Genomic DNA, 16407 nt, shown 5'->3' with positions numbered 1-16407 from the left:
CTGCTGAAGATAAGCCACCAACTGGCTTAGGATCTTGACTGAGACATCTCACCTCTGGGCCTGAGTGCCATATCTACACCATGGGAGAGACAGACTGGGTGTCCTCTGCTTCTTTCATTTACTCAACAGTTTTGGAGCACTTGCTGTATGTCAGTCCCTGGCCTAGGAGCTGGAGACACAGAGATGAGAAACTGGCTCAATCTTCAAAGGTGACTCAGTCTCGGAGGTGATGCAAATAAACCAGGTGGTAAGTGCTATGAGAGAGTGCATTTGGACACCCAGAGAAGTGGCAGACAGAGAAGGGCCACAACATTTGTGAATATTTTTCAGGTCTTAGATTTTTTAAATACACTGTACATATGGTTCACAACCAGGTAAGCAAAGAACAGAGGCTGAGTACCTGATGTTGATTCAGGATGGGCAGGGGAAGCAGGATGCCACACTGAGAGCATCTCCTCAGAATGTCATAGGCTGCTTCATCTCCTACAGGGGAGGTGGTCCTAGGCTTGGGCTCTGACATCCAAAGTGGATCCAAGGTTTTGCTTTTGCCTCTTGATGTTTTCTTTGATGAACTTTCAGAATGAAGAGGAAATCTGTTTATACTTTTTGTCTTTGGACGGACATCTTTCTCCATTGTGGAAGTTGGGTTTTCAGCAGCTTGACTTGGAAGAGATGAAGGAAGAATTTTTGGCTTTCCAACAGGAAAGTGTTTCTTAATCTCTGAGTCTGGATGACATTTACCCTGAAATTGTGAATAATATATCAAATTTTAAAATGACTTCAGCTTTAATGGTCAGAAAATATGGTAGACTAGAAAACAAAAACTTCCCACTGTAAACATTTTTATATGCTGTATAAAATGTGACAAAACATTCAATGTAATACCTGGCTTTGCAGGAAAGAAAGAAAATTTTGCATTCCAGGAATGAAGGTCTGACTGGTTGCTATGGTTTATATGTGTCACCTCCAAAATTCAGGTGTTGCCAATGTGATGGAATTAAGAGGCAGGGCCTCTGGGAGGTGATTAGGTCATGAGAGTGCCTCCCTTGCTAATAGGATTAGGGTCCTTATAAAAGAGGCTTCATGAAGCATTTGGCTACATCCTTCTACTCTTTTGCCTCCTACCATGCTAGGAGGCAGCAGGAAGGTCCTCCCTCACCAGACACCAAGTGCTGGTGACTTGATCTTGAACTTCCAGCCTTCGAAGCTGTTAGAAATAAATTTCTGGAAGATCCAAGTTGGCTGAATAGGAACAGCTCTGGAGTGCAGTTCCCAGTGAGAACAATGCAGAGGATGAGTGATCACCACATTTCCAAATGATTTTTTACTGCCCACAGACCAGGAATTCTCGGGCTGAAAAATGCCACAAGTTTCCAGCATGGCTGTTTCAGCAGGAGTGCTGTGGGTTTCCACACTAAAACTCACACAAATCTGGACTTCCATTTCAACTGGCACCTGGAACACCTGGGAGACAGAGCTGCCCATTCAACTGAAAAAGAGGGGGCTAAAACAGGGAGTCAGGTGATATGGCTTGGCAGGTCCAACCCCTACAAAGACTAGCAATCTGAAATGCTTTGGATTGAGAGTTTTGCAGCAAGCACAGCTAGACCAGGGACTGCCAGCTCTGTGGGGGGAAGGGCATCCGCCATTACTGAGGCAGTCCACCACTACTGAGGCAGTCCACCATTACCAAGGCAGTCTGCCATTACTGAGGCAGACCATCATTACCAAGGCAGTTCTAGCTGTACCTCTGTAAACAAAATTGCAAGGAAGTTCACACAGCAGCTGGGCAGAACCCATGGCAGCTCAGCAACGCCTCTGCTGGCAGACTGTGACTAGACTACCTCCTTGCTGGGCAGGGCATCTCTGAAAAAAGGCAGCAGCATGTCAGAAACTTATAAATAAAGCCCCACCTTCCCAGGACAGAGCAACTTCAGCAAAGTCTCAGGACACAAAATCAATGTGCAGAAATCAGAAGCATTCCTATACACAAATAACAGACTAACAGAGAGCCAAATCAAGAGTGAACTGCCATTCAAAATTGCTACAAAGAGAATAAAATACCTAGGAATACAACTAACATAGGATGTAAAGCACCTCTTCAAGTAGAACTACAAACCACTGGTCAGTGAAATGAGAGGACACAAACAGCTGGAAAAACATTCCATGCTCATGGTTAGGAAGAATCAATATTGTGGAAATGGCCATACTGCTGAATGTAATTCATAGATTCAACACTGTCTGCATCAAGCCACCAGTGACCTTCACAGAACTGGAAAAAACCACCTTAAACTTCATATGGAACCAAAAGACAGCATAGCCAAGACAATCTTAACCAAAAAGAACAAAGCTGGAGGCATCATGCTACCTGACTTCAAACTATACTACAAGGCTACAGTAATCAAAACAGCATGGTACTGGTACCAAAACAGAGATAGAGACCAATGGAACAGAACAGAGGCCTTGGAGGCAATGCCACACATCTACAACCATCTGATCTTTGACAAATCTGACAAAAACAAGCAATGGGGAAAGGATTCCTTGTTTAATAAATGGTGTTAGGAAAATGGGCTAGCCATGTGCAGAAAGCAGAAACAGGACCCCTTCCTGACACCTTACACTAAAGTTAACTCCAGATGGATTAAAGACTTAAACATAAGACCTAACACCATGAAAAACCTAGAAGAAAACCTAGGCAAAACCATTCAGGACATAGGCGTAGGCAAGGACTTCATGACCAAAACAGCGAAAGCCACAGCAACAAAAGCAAAAATAAACAAATGGGACCTAATTAAACTCCACAGCTTCTGCACAGCAAAAGAAACAATCATTAGAATGAATTGGCAACCAACAGAATGGGAAAAAATTTTTGCAATCTACCCATATGACAAAAGGCTAATATCCAGAATCTACAAAGAACTAAAACAGATTTACAAGAAAAAAACAAACAAACCCATTCAACAGTGGGCGAAGGACATAAACAGACACTTTTCAAAAGAGGACATATATGAGGCCAACAAACATGAAAAAATGCTCATCATCACTGGTCATTAGAGAAATGCAAATCAAAACTACATTGAGATACCATCTCACGCCAGTTAGAATGGCGATCATTAAAAAATCTGGAGACAACAGATGCTGGAGAGGATGTGGAGAAATAGGAACACTTTTACACTGTTGGTGGGAGTGTCAATTAGTTCAACCATTGTGGAAGACAGTGTGGCGATTCCTCAAGGACCTAGAAACAGAAATTCCATTTGACCCAGCAATCCCATTACTGGGTATATATTCAAAGGATTATAAATCGTTCTATTATAAAGACACATGCACATGTATGTTCATTGCAGCACTGTTTACAATAGCAAAGACCTGGAACCAACCCAAATGCCCATCGATGATAGACTGGACAAGGAAAATGTGGCACAGATACACCATGGAATACTATGCAGCCATAAAAAACAATGAGTTCGTGTCCTTCATAGGGAAAGGGATGAATCTGGAAACCATCATTCTCAGCAAGCTGACACAAGAAGAGAAAATCAAACACCGCATGTTCTCACTCATAGTCAGGTGTTGCACAATGAGATGGACACAAGGAGGGGAGCATCACACACTGGGGTCTGTTGTGGGGGACTAGGGGAGGGACAGCGGGGAGTGGGGAGGTTGGGGAGGAATAACATGGGGCGAAATGCCAGATATAGGTGATGGGAGGATGGAGGCAGCAAACGACCTTGCCATGTATGTACCTATGCAACAATCCTGTATGATCTGCACATGTACCCCAGAACCTAAAGTACAATTTTTTAAAAAAGAAAGAAATTTCAGTTCTTTATTATTACGTTGTCTGCAGTATCCTGTTACGGAAGGATACTCAAAATTATAAGGGAAGATAGCTGTTAATCTAGAATTTGATATCCAGCAAAATGATCATTTATGAATGCAAAAAACAAAAAGCATATTTTCGGGCAACTAAAGATTCACTACTCAGGGTTATTGGTGAAAAAACTACTAACATGTATTTCAGGAAGACAGAAATTTTACCCAGAGGAAAGCTTAGGATCCAAGAAAGAAGTGAGCAACGGGGAAGGGTAAACTTGTGAGTATATCCAGCACGGCACAATGGCTCATACCTGTAATTCTAGCATTTTGGGAGGCCGAGGTGGGCAGATTATGTGAGGTCAGAAGTTCCAGACCAGCCTGGCCAACATGGCAAAACACTATCTCTACTAAAAATATGAAAATTAGTCAGACATGGTGGCACATGCCTGTAATACCAGCTACTCGAGAGGCTGAAGCAGAACTGCTTGAATCCAGGAGGCTGAGGTTGCAGTGAGCCAAGATTGTGCCACTGCACTCCAGCCCAGGCAACAGAGTGAGATTCTGTCTCGAAACAAACAAACAAACAAAAACAAACAAAAATCTTGTGAGTATATCCAAATAGGCATGAGTTACATAAATAACAACAATAATCACTAAAGAAAAGTGGTATGAAAGCGAAATGAAACAAAATTCTGGCAGCATTTTCATGTAAGATAGGAGTAGAGGATCTGTGTTCATGTCTTCTCAAATCGGTATACTATTTGTAAGAAGAGTAGAGCTAATTATTAACTTTAGACTTTATTAAGTCAAGTATTCATATGAAAATCTTAAGGGTAACTACTGAAATGATAGAAATAGAGTGTAAAATTGCTGAATCAGTAGAAAAGAAGAAAGAGATAAAGACATTTTGCTCAATCCAATAGAAGACAAGGGAGGAGAAAGGGTAGCAGCACCAGCAGCCGTAATGAACAAGAATGATAAACGCAGGGCCCCAAAACGCTGGGGGAAAGATTATTGTTAATATCATTGGAGTGATAAAGGCATTGTGATTAAGTAAATGACTGTATTTTTGAGCTATTTAAGAATGATGGTGAAATAACAGGATATCATGGATTTGCTTTATCATACTTTAGAAAAAAGAAAACAAATGAAAAGAATAGTTCAGGTATGGAAAACGTGTGATTTCTACACATTAGCAGCTATTTTCTCTCAGCACTTTGAAGATGATTCCACTGCATACCCACTCCTCTTATTGTTGTTGATATATTTGCTTCAGCCATTCCTTTGCTTGTAATCTCCTTCTTTGGTTGAGTTCAAAGAAATCAACCTTTGCCTTTTACCGGTAATGTATCTAGGGGTGGATTTATTTTTATTCACCCTGCTCAGAACAACAACTCTTGTATCTGAGGAGTGAACACATGAGGGTTTATTGTATTAACCATCTAGTTTCACATTTGTTTGAAATTTTTTATAATCAATTTAATTTTTAGTGAACAAGTAAGAATGATACATACTTGTAGATCACACAGTGATATTCTAACACATGTATACAAATGTGTGGTGACCAAATCAGAGTTGTAATAAAACTGAAAAAAAATTAAGATGGTAGATAGATTCTATAGCCACTCCAGCTATCATCTGCAGACATATAAGGTCTAAAAAATTTGCCCCTCCTGCTTTCTTTCTCAGGAAACTGTTTGAGGATATGTTCTATCAAACAAGGAGTAACCTAAAAAAGAGAGAGACAGGACCTGAGATTTGGGGAACAGAACTCCAACGCTGGAGAGAGTGGAAGAAATTCCAGACCAACAGCTAATCATCAGACCTGGGGAATACCATGCTCCCAGAATGAAATGGATAGATTATCTGATGTGTTTAGTTGTACTCAGGGGAATTTTCAGATCTGGTAGAGAGTTTTAGGGATGATTTAGTGATAGGTACCTAGAAAGTGAAGCCAAAACAATTATTAAGTCCAGGGAAAACAAGCTGTAGGAGAAAGCACACATAATCACAGTTCATCTGGAAAACATGTATAATGTTTACATGGTTATATTAATGTAATATTGAATATTTAACCAGAATGAATGAAATTAATAAATTGGAAGGATGAAATGAAGAACTTTGGAGGTATGTGTGTGGGATGCGTGGTATAAAAAAAGTGAAATCCACATTCCTAAATCCTTATGAGTCAACAGGTAATACCTAAAATTGAAAAAATATATAAGCAGGTGCTTTAGACCTATGAAGGTGATTACCAGAACAAACAGCTAAAAATGAAAGTAGAGTATTTTTGTCTAGGGAGTAGTTAGCATAAAGGGGAGCAGTGGGGCTTATAATTTTATTGGGGTGGTGGGAAACCACAAGGGCCATAATAATTAAATAAATTAGATAATATGTTAGAAGTTTATAAAGGCTACGAAAAAAGTAATAGAAGAGGGTCAGGGAGTGGTGAATATGTGATGGAGAGGGAGCTGCAATTTGAAACAGATTGTTGTGGTATATCACCTTAAGAAGGTGCCATTCTGGGCAGAGACTTGAGAGAAGTGAGAGAGTTAGCTCTGGGAATAAGGTAGGGAAGGTAAGGAGGTGGCTCCCAGGCAGAGGCAGTCACCAGAGAAAAGGCTCTAGGGCACAGTATGCTCAAGAAACCACCAGGAGGCCAGTGAGCTGAACAGGAGTAGCACACGAGATCAAAGATGTGATGACGTAGGAGGGGAGGCAAAGATGACATCGATCTCTAAGGCTATTGCAGTGTTGAGTTTGCATAAAACGGGGCAAGAATGAGTACAAAGATCTGAACAGAGGAGCCAAACAAGACCTGTATTTTTAAGGGATCACGTGGACCACTGTGATGAGAATAGATTGTAGGGGGAAAGTGAGAAGTAGGGAGACCACTTAGGAGACTCCTGCAGCATCTGGGCTTGAGGAGATGATGGTTCACACCAGGGTAGCAACACGGAGGAAAAAGAAGTTGAGAGTGAACCTGAGATTTTGCCTAAACAACTGGAAGGACAGAGTTGCCATCAACTGAGATGGGCCGAGCTGTGGGACAGAGGATTCCATTTCAGATGTATTACATTTAAGATGTCTGTCAAGCATTTGAGGGAAGACGCAGTAAATGGTAACATACAAATCTAGAGTTTGGGGAGAAAAGCCCAGACTGAGATGTAAATTTGGAAGTGTCTGACTACATATGGCATTTTCAAAAATCAGGAGGAAAATATAAATAAAGAAAAATAAAAAAAATAAAAATCAGGAGGTTGGATGAAATATCAAGACAGTGAATATAGGTAGAGAAGGGACCAGAGACTAAGCCCTGCTTCCCCCCAAAATTAAGAGGGTGGAGAGGTAGAGAATAAGAGACCACGCAAGGTCACTGAAAACCACAAGAGTGTGGTACCCTGGAGGCTAAGAAAGTGCACTGAGGAAGAGGGAGTGATGAGCAGTAAATGCTCCCCGTAAACTGAGAACTGAGAACTAAGCATTGGATTAAGGAATGCAGATGTAACTGATTTTGACAAGAGCAGATTTGGTAACATTGGGCGGGGTGGGCATAAGAGCCAGATGGGAGTGGGAATAAGAATGGGCAAAGAAAAGATGGAGGCCGTGACTAGAGACCACTGGTTCAAATGTTTTTCTACAGAGGGGAACAAAGAAACAAGATGGTAGCTCGTAGGAAATGGGGTCAGAAGTACTTTATGTTTCTCTGGTTTGGGGTCACGTTAATAAAAAGTTAAAGACTGAAAACCACAAAACCACCTAGATTTCAGTCCTTAATTTTCCAATTCAAAAAGATTCTTTTCATGCAAGGCCAAAGATTCACCATTGATATCTAAATATTCAACAGTGGCAGCCCTTTAAAAACTTAGGACATCCTAGAATTTTGAGACGTTGTTGTTACCTATGTGGTACAGCTCCTTTAACCTCTCCCTGTTGCTGGACAGACAGGGGAGAATTGCTGGAGCAGTGTAGCAATAACCTTGTGTGACCCTGTGTAGGCAAAAAGAGAGGATATAGTATAGCAACCAGTAGGAGGGTATAGGCTTTAGACAGAAACACAGAAAGCTCTTCTGTGGTTAAGAGGTGGGAAAGCAAAGTAAGTGAGTGTGGATGCTGCCAAGGAGATAGATCTGGTGTCGGCTGGTCGTGGACGGCTTCTTTTCCTGAACGAGGAGATAAACCATTATCCCCATCTTCCTCAAAAGAAGAAAGAAGCTCAGAGAGGTTACACAGCCAGTAACGGGCACAGCAGAACTAAAATTCAGAGTTTCTAACCACAAATCCAGTTCCGTGTTTATTAGCGCTCCCCACCTCCCTGAAGCCTTCCAATAAGTGTGTAGGTGCCTTGGCCAGGCTGAACATTTGAAGGGTAAGCAGTCAGCTTCACTCTTGTTTTGGTACTCTCCAAGTATCTTCTCATTCAAAGAGAAGACATGGACCACTTATAGAACCTAGCAGATGTCAGTACTGAGAAAAACAAATCAGTAGGTGATTTCCATGTACAGCTGAGGCTGAGAATCACGTGGCTGGGGCAGCACTTCTCAGACTTGAAATGCCTGTGAAATCGCGAGATCCTGAATATTCTAATTCAGCATTTCTAAGGGGAGGGCCTGAGATTCTGCATTTCTAACAGGCTTCCAGGTGATGCTGATGCTGCTGGTCCACAGACTCCACTTCAAAAAGCACACTGAAAGGTGGAAACAATTCAAATGTTTATCAACAAGTAGAGAAACAAAATGTAGGATGTCCATAAAAAAGGCCATTAACTCTGGGAGGCCGACATGGGCAGATCACCTGAAGTCAGGAGTTTGAGACCAGCCTGGCCAACGTAGTAAAACTCCATCTCTACTTAAAAAAAAATACAAAATTTAGACAGGCACAGTGTCAGGCACCTGTAGTCCCAGCTACTCAGGAGGCTGAGACAGGAGAATAGCTTGAACCCAGGAGGCAGAGGCTGCAGTGAGCCAAGATTGTGCCACTACACTCCAGCCTGGGCAACAGAGTGAGACCCTGTCTCAAAAAAAAAAAACGTCCAAAGCCGGGCACGGTGGCTCAAGCCTGTAATCCCAGCACTTTGGGAGGCCGAGGCGGGTGGATCACAAGGTCAAGAGATCGAGACCATCCTGGTCAACAAGGTGAAGCCCCATCTCTACTGAAAATACAAAAATTAGCTGGGCATGGTGGTGCGTGCCTGTAATCCCAGCTACTCAGGAGGCTGAGATAGGAGAATTGCCTGAACCCAGGAGGTGGAGTTTGCAGTGAGCCGAGATCCCGCCATTGCACTCCAGCCTGGGTAACAAGAGCAAAACTCTGTCTCAAAAAAAAAAAAAAAAAAAAATCCATTAAAAGGAATGAAGTGCTGATGTGATATATGTCAAAACTACAACACAGGTGAACTTTGAAAATGTTACGCTAAGTGAAAGAAGATGGTTACATAAGACCACATGCTATATGACTCCATCGATGTGAAATGTCCAGAATAGACAAATCCATAGAGATAGAAAGTCGATTAGTGGTTGCCAGGAACTGGGAACATGGGGGAATGGATAGTATTTGCAAATGGGTACCGGATTTCTTTTTGGGAGGATGAAAATATTCTAGAACTAGATTGCACAACATTGCGAATGTACCAACTGTCTCTACAGTAGTGGCAAGTTTTACATTATATGTGGTTTCCCACACCAGTAAAAACAAAACACAACAAAAAAGCAAAGAGCTGGATCATCTCTATGGTGGCTTTGGTTTTGATATTCTGTAGTTCTAGGAACTGAAGTGTTAAGAAAGTAAAGGAGAAGGAGATGAGTTCCTTGGAGAGAAGCCTTGGTAGGTCTCCCAAAGGAGAAATGCTCCATTCTGTCCAAAAGAAGTGAGCAACTTGGCACAGCAATGCACTAAAAGGCGCTTAGGGCTATGGAGGGAAGAGTCTGAGTGTTCCCGGACAAAATCAGTCCGTCAGTCGATCACGTGACTGCATCTCTACAGAGCCCCCTTTTCGCACCAAGCCCTGATATCAGGAAAATGGGAAAAGTCATTCAGTTTCGCGGGAAGCTCACAGTCTAATAGAGAAGACTCCCACATGAGACAGAAAACAGTAAGACAGGCCCTACTGAGGACCAAATTGCAATGTCCAGGCCGTGACAGTTGGAGATGGTCAGGGGTGATCGCGGCTATTGGGAGTGGTAAGGGAGGCCCCCTGAAGGGCTGGGCACAAAGGAAGATCAATTGTGTGTGCTCGATTAGCCTAAGCTAGTCACTAAAATATCTTTTTGAACAAAGCATAAAATATATATATATGGGATCCTTTAATATTCATGCTATGCAAAATTGGGCCCAGAATCTGCTTTTCCTATCCTTCTTTTCAGAATGTGGACTATTAGCAGTATTAGAAAATTACCAACTGCTACTCACCATATGGTGGAAATACTTATTTTCTGGAATCATTTGGTTGCAATAATGACAGTGGATTTCCCTTTCAGGTGCTGAAATTCTTTCCCCTGAATAAGCACAGAAACAACACCACAAATGATTGCCCTTGACAATGGCTAGCCCAGCTCGCCCACAGCTGTCTATATGGCCTGTACTCATGAGCATGAACTGTCCCCGGGCCTGTCTGGCTTTGACTTTCCTGCACTGCCGGCATCCTTGACTACACAGGCAACTCTTGGCAGAGTCACCCACATCATTTCCTTTATGGCCACAGATGTGCAGTTAGGGCAGCAGCAGCCGTGATGGAGAGACAGCTTCCCGGAGTGGGACTGCTTTCTAAGGAGATGAATGGAACTGTAGCCACAGATGCCAGTCCTCTCCGATCTAACTGCTCTTCATTCCACCAGTTTCCAGGCTCTGTGATCGGACCAGGTGTTGGTTGAACACATCTTTGTTGATGGTGTTGACGCTGTGTTGTGTTGGGGTGTGTTGAAGTTGTGTTGAAGACTGTGTTTGGTTCTGCTGAAGTCCAGCCATGCTGGATGAAGGAAATGTACATGAATCTCACACTTTTCAGTTTTTCATTGGCCAGTTTTGACCTTGGGTCGATTGTTTATCAGGAGAGAGTTACTGTCTGGGGAGTTTTTAGGCTGTCTCTTATGTTACCATGTTACCAAAACAACCAGCAAAGGCAGCAAAGGATCTGTCACATTGATGACTGTGGGACAGTGATACTAAATATACCCTAGTAAAGAGGTATGTGAGCCAAACGAACAGAAAATGGTACCAGGGGCCAGGCTCCGAGGCCAGGAGTTATAGCTAGGTGCCTTCTGGCCATTGCCGATAATGGAAAAAGCCCTAGGTTTGGTGGAAAATGTGAAAGTCCAGTCTGATTTCTGCCTCTAGCAAGCCCCTGCTTTATTCTGTGTGTAGATTTCTCATCTGTAAAAGGACGAGAAATCAATGGATCTCTGCCAGGCTAGGACTGTGCTGGAGGCATTCAAAGAAGGCCTCCTGTTTCCTAGGACTCCCCATGGCCTCCTTACTCAACTCTGTGGCTGGCAGGCTCTATCCTTAGCCCCCTGGTCTCCCTGGACCAGTCATTTGAAGACCATGGCAGACACACAGGAAGGCCACTCTAATTCATGGTTAGAATAGCTGGATGAATTGAGACCTACACAGCAAATACCCTTGTCATCCATGCTGCTGAGAGCTTCCATTCCTCACATCCCATCCAGGAAATGCTCTGGCCCTCAGAACATCTCCCTTCCGCCCCAGTTTGTACGCTCACCTGTCCCGAGCTGGGCCTGTTGACTCCAACAGAAATGTGTGTGCTCTACGAGTGCCCGGCGCGTAGTGAACTGGCCACAGCCCAGGCAGAGCTCCGTCTGCCTGCCACAGTGGGACTCGTGGAGCTCCAGCCTGCTGAGCTGCACGTCCAGCTTGCAGAACTTACACTCAGTGAGGCGTTCCCGGCACTCATTGGCCTGTGGGAGGCAGCAGGAAGGGCATGATCACTGGCCTCTTTGACTGCAGACAGATCGAGGACTTGTGCCCAATTCCCTAGGGAATTGCAGCCAATAAGAGACAGCAGATGAGATGGGCCAGAGTGAGGGACTGCCCTTGGGGGGATCTGAGCTCTCTTGGACTCATGGACCATGGAAAGCCCTTCTGGCCAGTATCTGGGGGACAGGAGGTCGTGTGTCATGCAGTGGGCTAGTTCTCCACTGCTCTCCAAGCCCGATGGGGTGTAAAGAGTGAGTGGTCAGGTGGAATTCTCTATTATCGGCCTCGCCTTCTCCCTACCTCTCCTTTTCTTGGGTTGGCCTATTTGGCAGTCAAGGAGAAATCACATGGAGCTCTTACCTCATGAAACGCCGGCGAGGACTTCTGGATGCTCTTCTGACACATCGTACACCCAATCTAAACATACCACACACACACCCCAGATGGGGGTTCCACCTAGCACCCCGGGCCTGTCCCACATCCACTTTGGCTCACAGTGTCCCAGGTTGGAGTCTGTGAACTCCTAGAGGGCAGGGATCCAGTGTGGCTACCTCAGTCTCTCTCTAGCGCCCAGCCCAGTGTTCAAGACGTGTTTGTCGGACCAGTCTGAGTTGAAATGGATGCCTGAGCTTGAGTATCTCCAGAGAGACAGATCGGGGGCCCAGGAGGAACAGACAGGAACTCTTTTTCAGGCAGGAGACAAAGCTCGACCTGACTGCCTTCCTGGGCCTTCCTGTCCACGGCCCCTCTTTACGGGTCTCAAGAGAAGAGCCAGTCTTTCCTGAAACCAGATCCTCTTACCTATGCTAGACCCATAAGCCTGTAGGGAAAGGACTGGAGATGGGAAAATTGGAGGTAGGCTCAGATCAGCAAGAAAATGGCAGGATTGACATTTCCTGCCCATGGGGCTTCCTGTGAAGGAGCTAAACGATTTCCCATGGCCCTCAAGTGAGTCTCTGCCTGGGGGACTGGACTCCTGCCTTAAGTCCCCAGTCCTTGCCCCAATTCCAGGACCCCATCTCTCCTTCAGGGAGGACTGGACCCTCACCCCGACTCCCGGACCCCATCTCTCCTTCAGGGAGGACTGGACCCTCACCCCGACTCCCGGACCCCATCTCTCCCGCAGGGAGGACTGGACCCTCACCCCGACTCCCGGACCCCATCTCTCCCGCAGGGAGGACTGGACCCTCACCCCGACTCCCGGACCCCATCTCTCCTTCAGGGAGGACTGGACCCTCACCCCGACTCCCGGACCCCATCTCTCCCGCAGGGAGGACTGGACCTCACCCCGACTCCCGGACCCCATCTCTCCTTCAGGGAGGACTGGACCCTCGCCCCGACTCCCGGACCCCATCTCTCCCGCAGGGAGGACTGGACCTCACCCCGACTCCCGGACCCCATCTCTCCTTCAGGGAGGACTGGACCCTCACCCCGACTCCCGGACCCCATCTCTCCTTCAGGGAGGACTGGACCCTCACCCCGACTCCCGGACCCCATCTCTCCCGCAGGGAGGACTGGACCCTCACCCCGACTCCCGGACCCCATCTCTCCTTCAGGGAGGACTGGACCCTCACCCCGACTCCCGGACCCCATCTCTCCCGCAGGGAGGACTGGACCCTCACCCCGACTCCCGGACCCCATCTCTCCCGCAGGGAGGACTGGACCCTCACCCCGACTCCCGGACCCCATCTCTCCCGCAGGGAGGACTGGACCCTCACCCCGACTCCCGGACCCCATCTCTCCCGCAGGGAGGACTGGACCTCACCCCGACTCCAGGACCCCATCTCTCCCGCAGGGAGGACTGGACCCTCACCCCGACTCCAGGACCCCATCTCTCCCGCAGGGAGGACTGGACCCTCACCCCGACTCCAGGACCCCATCTCTCCCGCAGGGAGGACTGGACCCTCACCCCGACTCCCGGACCCCATCTCTCCTTCAGGGAGGACTGGACCCTCACCCCGACTCCCGGACCCCATCTCTCCCGCAGGGAGGACTGGACCCTCGCCCCGACTCCCGGACCCCATCTCTCCTTCAGGCATCCTCGCCTCGCCTCCCGGACTCCATCCTCGCCGCCACCTGCTCACCTGCTGGTGCTCATCCTTGCAGTGTTCCTCCATCTTTTCCCTGGGGACAGGCTCCTCACGCTCCGGGCACAGGACCAGGAACCGCAGGCAGTGCACCTCGTGGACGGCAAAGCGGGCGGAGGCTACATTTCTTTTGCTACAGGGTCAAGGAGGGGAGATAGGAAAATAGACTTATTTTCCTATTAGGAAACATGGAGCTGTATTTCCCACCGGGGACCAGATCTCCAGAGGCCTTAAGCACTGAACATGTGATGATGATGATGCCACCTGCCCCCACTCCCTGTGTTGGGTCAAAATTAGAACGGAACATCATCGTCGAATAAGTGTGAGGACGTTCCACAGAGCTCTTACATTGCTGGGGCGGGGCCTGGGGAGGAGCAGGAGGGAGGAATGACAAAAGGGGCACAGCGGAGATTTGGGGGTGATGGGGAGCTTCATTATCTCAGTTACGGGGATGGTGTTTCACGGATGTATATAACATAGGCCCAAACTTATCAATTGCTATTGAATGTGTGGTTTATTGCAGGTCAGTTATACCTCTCTGAGGCTGTTTTTAAAATGAAATGACATTTCATCGTAAATAATTTAAATAATTAAATTATTTCAATTTAAATACTTTGAGAAGTGCCAAATTCTCTTGAAGCTTCTTTCTTGTTTTCTGCTGCCCCTGTTTGGTCCACAGTGTTAGGAATGCGGTCCTGCAAGGCTCACGCTTCCTGCCAGGACCATGCCAACTGCTAGAATCTCCAAAGCGAGAGCTTCCCAAGTCTCTCCTGCCTCCAGGTTCACCTGCGCTAACCCACAGAGGTTCCGAGGTTTCTTCCTGGAGTCCAAGTGAAGGAAGGGTTCTGAGCCTCCCACCTCCTGGGCAGGGCGTTTTTCTCTAACCGTCCTCTTCACCGAGAAAGGCCCCCTTTCGGCCACTGGCTCACGCCTGTAATCCCAGCACTTTGGGAGGCTGAGGCAGGTGGATCACCTGAGGTCAGGAGTTCGAGACCAGCCTAGCCAACATGATGAAACCTCAGCTCTACTACAAAAAAATTCAAAATTAGCCAGGCATAGTGGCAAATGCCTTTAATCCCAGCTACTTGGGAGGCTGAGGCAGGAGAATCACTTGAACCCAGGAGGTGGAGGTTGCAGTGAGCTGAGATTGTGTCATTGTACTCCAGCCTGGGCAAAAAGAAGTCAGACTCCATCTCAAGTAAAAAAAAAAAAAAAAAAAAAAAAAAAAAAGAAAGGAAGAAAGAAAAGAAAGAAAGAAGGAAAGAAAGAAAACGAAAGAAAGAAAACACCTTTCATTTCCATCAGCTCTTGCTTGTGGCAGCTCGGGAGAATGGAAAGGTGGTGGCCACAGCCCTAAAGGCCAGAGGACGAGACGAGTCTCAGGTCCATGTCCCTGGCACGTGGGACGTGCCCCGAGAGGGACTGTCAAAGCCTCACTCTTCTTGATCCAAACAAGCTCTTTGCTTCTGCTGTGCCCAGGCGGTGGGCACACAGGCAGTGCCAGCTTCCCTGCCTCTGTTCTTCCCAGCCTGGTCCCCTGTCCCCCTGCTCCTCCTGGGCTGGCTGAGAAACCAGAGAACTTGAAGGGTCTGGTTGGAGCAAAGCTCTCTGGGGAGGGTCCACTCAGGTCCCTGTCACAGGTAGGGAACTTTAAGAATGGGGATTTTTGATGGGGCAGTTTCCGCCTGCAGTTAGAGGTGTGGTCCCAGCCCCCTGCTCTGTCCTCCCTGCCCTGCCCACAGCTCCCTTTCCAAGGAGGGTGAGAATAGTCCTGGGGAATCTCTGTGGGGCCCTTTCTTTTTTTTTTTTTTTTTTTTGAGACAGAGTCTGACTTTGTTGCCAGGCTGGAGTGTAGTGGTGCGATCTCTGCTCACTGTAACCTCTGCTTCCCAGGTTCAAGCAATTCACCTGCCTCAGCCTCCTGAGTAGCTGGAATTATAGGCATGTGCCACCATGCCTGGCTAATTTTTGTATTTTTAGTAGAGACGGGGTTTCACCGTGTTGGTCAGGCTGGTCTCGAACTCCTGACCTCATGATCTGACTGTCTCGGCCTCCCAAAGTGCTGGGATTGCAGGCGTGAGCCACCACACCTGGCCTGTGGGGCCCTTTGTTTCACAGATTGGTGTGAAGGTCATAGTATCAGAACCCCAGATTAGAACCCAAGATCTCACAAGTATGAGTAGCACAGTTGGAACCAACTGTCCTGGCTATTTGGCTTCAGAATTGTCCCCAAAGGCCTAAAATTTGGGGGAAAGAGGGTGCAGTGAAGTGGAGGTAATGCTGCTCACTCTCACCCAGAGATGACTCAGTTTAAACCCTCCTACCCTTGGGTTCTACGGTCTCCAGCTGCTTGTTCTCCTAAGCGCAGCAACCATTTTTCTCCTCCCTTTGGCAACAGCCCTATCTCATCCACGTCTCCCACCGTCCAGCCTGGGGCTGCCCCTGGAGAAGGTGTTTCTTACCAGTTCCTGCACACCAAGAAGGCTTCTGCCATGTTCTGCTCTCTGCTCAGTCTTTCTGGCGAGTTTCGTTTCTTGCAGACAAGGAAACAAAACTGAAAGTGTTTCAG

The 16407-nt window shown here is 46.7% G+C and overlaps 2 protein-coding genes across 4 annotated transcripts in view; both read right to left on the bottom strand.

The window, feature by feature from the left end:
* Positions 1-16407, bottom strand: part of XAF1 (XIAP associated factor 1) — a 23156-nt gene extending 6749 nt beyond the window's left edge. For 2 of the 3 annotated variants that reach the window (XM_003929120.4, XM_074388102.1), the window contains exons 1-5: positions 16301-16406; positions 13836-13971; positions 11537-11732; positions 10228-10313; positions 401-742 (exon numbers count right to left, since the gene is read on the bottom strand). In XM_003929120.4, coding sequence (XP_003929169.3) covers positions 401-742; positions 10228-10313; positions 11537-11732; positions 13836-13971; positions 16301-16332 — 792 coding nt within the window. In that variant the 5' untranslated portion in view covers positions 16333-16406. Of the gene's footprint in view, positions 1-400; positions 743-10227; positions 10314-11536; positions 11733-13835; positions 13972-16300 lie in introns of all 3 variants that reach the window. The other variant, XM_074388103.1, reaches the window with a different exon arrangement.
* Positions 12988-13825, bottom strand: LOC141581922 (uncharacterized). Its single transcript, XM_074389094.1, has 2 exons — positions 13607-13825; positions 12988-13511 (listed from the first exon to the last, which is right to left on the bottom strand). Exons 1-2 carry the CDS (start codon positions 13788-13790, stop codon positions 12988-12990), a joined length of 708 nt encoding a protein of 235 aa, XP_074245195.1. The 5' UTR covers positions 13791-13825.

This window comes from Saimiri boliviensis, chromosome 17 (assembly GCF_048565385.1).
Source record: "Saimiri boliviensis isolate mSaiBol1 chromosome 17, mSaiBol1.pri, whole genome shotgun sequence".
In the NCBI taxonomy this organism is placed as follows: domain Eukaryota; kingdom Metazoa; phylum Chordata; class Mammalia; order Primates; family Cebidae; genus Saimiri; species Saimiri boliviensis.
Note: the sequence above shows the minus strand (reverse complement) of the source record. Positions and strands in the feature narration are given on the sequence as shown.

Bases quoted from the DNA above. Each gene is read 5' to 3' on its own strand.
- LOC141581922 (XM_074389094.1), bottom strand. From the start codon at position 13,790: ATGCCTGAAGGAGAGATGGGGTCCGGGAGTCGGGGCGAGGGTCCAGTC. The intron at 13,512-13,606 runs GTCCAGTCCTCC...AGTCGGGGTGAG, and splicing joins GTCCTGGAGTCGGGGTGAGG to GTCCAGTCCTCCCTGCGGGA.